Consider the following 5967-nt stretch of genomic DNA (forward strand, 5'->3'; position numbering starts at 1 on the left):
CCGTACTTCCAGGCCCATACGGTGAACGTCCTGACTGACAAGCCTTTAAGGAGAGCAATGAGCAGTCCCGAGGCCGCGGGACGATTGGCATTATGGGCCATAGAACTGAGCGAATTTGATATTCAATACCGCCCACGGACTGCCATCAAAGGACAGGTCGTCGCCGACTTTATAGCTGAGTTCACTCATGATGAAGACAAGGGGGCAGCAGAATCCCCTCAATGGAGCATATATACGGACGGGTCATCTAACAGACAAGCCGCAGGGGCCGGCATTGTGCTATTATCGCCCGAAGGAGACACCATTGAATGTATGGTCCGTCTTGATTTCCCTGCCACTAACAATGAAACAGAGTATGAGGCTCTGATAGCAGGGCTCGACCTTGCTAAAGCGGCAGGAGCCACGAGGGTAGTCATCTATTGCGATTCACAGGTCATCACTAACCAAATAAATGGAGACTATGAGTGCAAGGGCGAAAAGATGAAGAAGTACCTTGGTGAAGTAAAGGCGAGAGTGGATGACCTAGAAGCTAAAGTTGTCCAAATTCCTAGAGAAGAAAACGAGCGAGCCGACCGCCTCGCGAAAGCCGCCTCAGCAGAACAAATGGTCATCCCTGGTAATGTACTCTCCTTCATACAGCTTTCTCCGCTAATAAACCTCAGCAACATGCAGGAAATATGCCCCGACAGAAGCTGGGCGACGCCGTTAATTTCATACTTGAAAAACGGGGTCTTACCAGACGGGAAAGAAGCCGCAAGGAGACTCAAGGTCCAGGCAGCAAGGTTCGTCCTGATAAAAGACGTCCTTTACAAAAGAGGTTTCTCCCGACCATATTTAAGATGCTTGGATATGGAAGAAGCTGACTACGTCATGAAAGAGGTACATGAAGGAATCTGCGGAAATCACTCAGGGTCCAGATCGTTGATACACAAGCTTGTGCGGGCAGGGTACTATTGGCCCACCATGCAGAAGGACGCCGAAGCCTACGTCAGGGCCTGCGACAAGTGCCAAAGGTTCAGCAACATTATTAGGCAACCAACCGAAGAGCTGACCCCAATGACGGCCCCATGGCCGTTCGCACAATGGGGCTTAGATATCATGGGACCCTTCCCTACAGCAGCACGACAGCTAAAGTTCCTGGTGGTGGGGATCGACTATTTCACAAAATGGGTGGAAGCTGAAGCATTGGCCACAATCACGGAGAAAAACGTACGAAGCTTTGTTTGGAGATGTATCATATGCAGGTTTGGAATCCCTAGAGTCTTCGTCTCGGACAACGGACGGCAATTCGACAACGACCCCTTTCGAGATTTCTGCTCACAACTAGGAATAAAGAACCACTATTCCTCCCCCGCCCACCCTCAGGCTAATGGCCAAGTCGAAGTAACGAACCGATCCTTGCTCAAAATTATCAAGACTCGGCTCGAGGGGGCAAAGGGTATATGGCCCGATGAATTGCCAAGCATATTATGGGCTTACAGGACGACAGCAAGGACACCCACAGGAGAAACACCATTCCGACTGACGTATGGAGGAGAAGCGGTCATTCCAGCAGAAGTTGGGCTCACAAGCTACAGGGTGCACAACCACGACGAAAACAAAAATGATGAGGCTATGCGACTACAGCTGGACCTAATAGACGAAATCAGGGCAATAGCAGAACAAAGGCTCGCTCGGTACCAGGACCGTATGGCTAAACATTACAACTCCCGGGTTCGACACAGGGACTTCCAGGTTGGAGACCTTGTTCTTAGAAAGGTCATGGGCGCCGCTAGAGACCCTACCCAAGGGAAACTCGGCCCCAATTGGGAAGGACCCTACAGAGTCACGTCGTGGCAAAGGAAAGGCACATACCATCTTGAGACATTGGAAGGAAAGAAACTGCCGCACCCGTGGAACACCGAGCACCTACGAAAATACTACCAGTAGGAGCGGCAGCACGAAGTTCAATTTTTCTTATTTTACAAAACTTTAGTCTCACTCCTCAAAACTATCATTTACTTTAATCTTTTGCAACAATTCTTCTTTTTAGCCCAAGGGGCAGGATTTGGTTTTAATTACTTTCATTTGAATGCATGACAATAAGAGGAGTTTTTCAGAAATTACTGAAGTGTATTTCTTCTACGGTCTACTAGGTTCGCGGCCAAAACCGCTAAGTCCATAACATACGGACCAAAAAGATGTCAAAGACATCAAAGCTAAGACCGACGGTCCAAAAGATGAAACAATCATCGTATGGACGAAGTCCTAAAAACTAAGGACTAATGAAGGTGTTAAATACACCAAAGCTAAAAAAGCTGACGGGCCAAAAAAGATGTCAGAGACGTCAAGGCTAAGGCCGACGGTCCGGGAAATCTAAAAAGCCGACGGTCCAAAAGATGAAACAATCATCAAATGGACGAGGTCCTAAAAACTAAGGATTAATGAAAGTGTTAAATACACCAAGGCTAAAAAGCTGACGGTCAAAAACGTCAAGGCTGAGGCCAAGAAAACGACGGTCCAAAAAAGTCAACGATCCAATAGATGAAAATATCATTATATGGACCAGGTCCTAGAACTAACGGACCTATAAGGCAGACGGTCCAATAGATGACGGTCTAACAAAAAAGTAAGACCCTACTTACAAACATGGTTCTAAAAAACCCATAGAAATGACAAAAAAGGGGGGCTAAAAAATCAAAAAGTAACAATCTCATCAAATAAATAGGACCATAAGAAATTAGAATCAGTATACATGTTCAAAAGCAACGGATACAAGTGCCATGAAAAGGGGCAGATAGAGTTACAAGTAAAAGAGCCCAATAAACAAAAGGGCATTTAAAAACATTGTTCAAAAATTACAATAGAAAGGCTAGGGTTAAGTGGCAGGAGCATCCTTGGAGACCCCGTCAGCTCTATCCTTGGCAATTTGTGCCGCATCTGAAGACTCGGCAGGGATAGTGACGGCTGGCTGGGCCAAAATAACTCCGACGTCATTAAGCAAAGAGTCCAAATTAAGGGGTCCGTCACCTTTGTCAGCAACAGTTTCACGAGCAGGAGTCATCGGCACGGAAGCATCCATGGTAATTCCGGATAGATCCAACTCTGGATAGGCTGACGCCACCTGTTTCAGACAATCGTCGAAACCAGTGCCATAATAATCAGCGCAGGAATCAATAAAAGACTGGGTTGTCTTGAATTTTTCGACCGCGTCAGCCCCAGCCGTCTCTACTTGTGCACGTAAGGATGGAATCTCCTCCTCAAGCTTCTTTTGCTGACCCTCAGCCTCTCCCAACTTCTCCTTTACATCCTTCAGCTCTGTGTTTAAGAGACGGACGGCCTCCTTATATTGCGCTTGCTGATCCATCAGATTGGCGTTAAGCCTCCTAACCCGAGAAACGACGCCTTCTTTGGCCATGCACCGATCTTGAAGTGCCTTTACACGAACCAAGGCCTGAATGAAGAACAACCGTCAGCCATAAAGCAAGGTAAACATTAAATTAATCGAAGTAAAAAGCATACCCGTGCTATGTCAAAGAAAGCTGACGCGCCCAAATCTTCCGTCCCTAGCTGAGCACAAGGGTCCAGATCCGTCTGTTTTATGAGGGATTCTACCCCCTCAACAGCATAATCCTTGTGGGTCAGCAAGCAACGGGGTCCCTCAGTGACGGGACCGGAAGAGGTCATCACTCCTTTCCCAGCACCGTGACCGGACTTGGGAGGCGACTTCATGGTAGGCCCATCCCCTGCACTGACGGCTACCTTCTTAGAAGGAGGATCGTCCTTTCCGTCAGCCTTCCTCTTAACTGAACTCTTCAAAGAGGAATGAGGGGTTGACGCTCCTTCTTTTCCCTTAGCTTTCTCCTCCTCCTTCTTACGGGCTGCAGCGGCCCTCACCCTTTGCCTCGCAGCTTCCATCTCTACACAAAATAAATTGACGGATCAGTAATAGCCGACGAAAGAAATAAACCGACGGGTCATGTAAGGCTTCGACTTACGTTTACGAGAAAATTCTTCCAACTTCCGAGCTTCAACCGTCGGCTCTGGACCCCCACAATACAAATGGAGAGTGTCTAGGGTGATCAAGTCCCTACACTTCCGTTGCTCAAGCGGTATGCCAAGTATCCGACGGATAAATTCCCTTTGTTCGTCAGATATCTCCGGACGAGCGCTAGCTGGAATAAAAGGGAGCAAAGGGTGTTAAAGGAGACGGTCTTAAGAAAACTCCCTGATAAATGAAAAAAGACGGTAAGAAGAAAGACAAGGGGGCAACCTGACTCCCTAATATAGGCCCAAGTGTTGTCAAAATAACCGCCGGGCAGTGTATCCCACTCACCTGGACGGCACACCCAGTCCGTCCCTTTAACGAAGAAAAATCTATTTTTCCAATTTCTATTGGAGTCTGGCATATCAAACACTAATCTTAAGCTCTTCTCACGTGGAGCAAAATGGTAGGTCCCCTTGGCAGATACTTTATGCTGGGGTCTGTAGCAATAAAAGAACTCGTCCAGCGAAAGCTGACGGTTCCCCCCACTCAAGCGACCCCAAAGGATCTCAGAACCAATAAAAATCCTCCAGGCATTCGGAGCAATTTGGCTGACGGACAATCCCAAGAAATCCGCTAGCTGACGGTGTAAAGCCGTCAGTGGTAATCTAAGGCCAGCAGCAAACATGGCATCGTACATCCCCACATCAGCAGTCCTCCCTGTATAACACTTCTCATTTTTTCTAGGGAGACGGATAGGAATGTGGTCTGGGATTTGGAAACGGGTACGCAACTCGTTAAAAACTCTGTTGCTCATCTTTGGAAGGAATTTATTGACGGCCCACTCCTCCGGGAGGATGAAGGGACGGTTACCTCCAGAACTCCCTGAAGTTCCATCACAGGACTCGTCGTCACCTTCATCCTCATTTCCGTCACTACTAACCTCGTTACCCTCGTCCCTACTCCCGTCACTATCCGACTCCTCGTCGCCTTCATCCCCGTTCCCGTCAACACAAATTTCCTCGTCTCTCCTCTCGACCTCAACCTCACTTAACATTTTATCCCTCACTTCCTCAACTTGGCCTTCTACATCAATACTAAGGGACTGGGCTGACGTTTCCTTTCCTGACGATTCAGAAAAGCCGTCGGACTCTTGACCTGAGCCAAAGAATTCGTCGTAGCCCGCTCCATCGCGGACTGACGACTGGTCACTCGACGCGTCACTCGACATCTGACTACCTACAAGTGACGGATATGCTCTAAGTTCCTAGACTGACTTTGTTTTTTCAGGCAAAAATAAAAAGGAAAAAAAAAAAAAGCGAAGAAAAGGAAAGAGGAACTTACAGGTGAAGCAGATCTTGAACGGATGGAACGACCTTGAAAGTGACGGTGTTGATAGCAGCTGACGGATCAAATTGAAAGTAAGGGTGACGGATTCTCTCTTGAAAAACCAGCGAGGTTGAAATGATGAAATGAGTCAAGGGGGGTGGTATTTATACAAGAGGAAAAACGCACGGAAGGCGAGGCGACGCCCGCGCCCAGAAACGAGGCCAACGACTGAATGCCACGTGACCTTGCATTTAATAGCTCGAAGATCGAGGAGTCGTTCATATTTGATTTTTCTCTAATCATTTTCTAACTCCACATATTGACGGTCTTACTCGTCGAACATGTAGAGTAGGGGGCAACTGATGAGGATAAAAGGAGAGCTTAAACCACACGGACATAAAGCCGACGGTTTGATAATTTTTCTTTTGGGCGTAGCAGACGGTGCTTATGCTAACGGTCATAGGATCAGCTGACTCCGTGGTTGACGGCTCAAATGCTGACGGTATAATAAAGGTGACGGAGGTAAATTGAGGCTGACGGACCGGGCACAAGTTTACTTGCTTCCCACGCTAGATAATATTTAAAGAATCCCCATAAGGAAAAGATCCCGTAAAATACGCTCAAAAGGACTCCTATAAGGAAAGGACTTCTACTCCAAGGTAAAGAGGTCAACC

The 5967-nt window shown here is 47.5% G+C and overlaps 1 protein-coding gene across 1 annotated transcript; it reads right to left on the reverse strand.

The window, feature by feature from the left end:
* Window positions 1–2770: 2770 nt before the first annotated feature.
* Window positions 2771–5384, reverse strand: LOC115989445. Its single transcript, XM_031113124.1, has 4 exons — window positions 5309–5384; window positions 3978–4154; window positions 3502–3899; window positions 2771–3433 (listed from the first exon to the last, which is right to left on the reverse strand). Exons 3-4 carry the CDS (start codon window positions 3895–3897, stop codon window positions 2858–2860), a joined length of 972 nt encoding a protein of 323 aa, XP_030968984.1. The 5' UTR covers window positions 3898–3899; window positions 3978–4154; window positions 5309–5384; the 3' UTR covers window positions 2771–2857.
* Window positions 5385–5967: the final 583 nt, after the last annotated feature.

Source organism: Quercus lobata, chromosome 5 (assembly GCF_001633185.2).
Source record: "Quercus lobata isolate SW786 chromosome 5, ValleyOak3.0 Primary Assembly, whole genome shotgun sequence".
Classification (NCBI taxonomy): Eukaryota; Viridiplantae; Streptophyta; class Magnoliopsida; order Fagales; family Fagaceae; genus Quercus; species Quercus lobata.

What these genes read in the sequence shown, in the direction of transcription:
- LOC115989445 (XM_031113124.1), bottom strand. Translation starts at nt 3,897, where the DNA reads ATGGAAGCTGCGAGGCAAAGGGTGAGGGCCGCTGCAGCCCGTAAGAAG. An exon ending in CTTTCTTTGACATAGCACGG is followed by an intron (nt 3,434 to 3,501) that starts GTATGCTTTTTA and finishes TTCTTCATTCAG; the next exon opens with GCCTTGGTTCGTGTAAAGGC.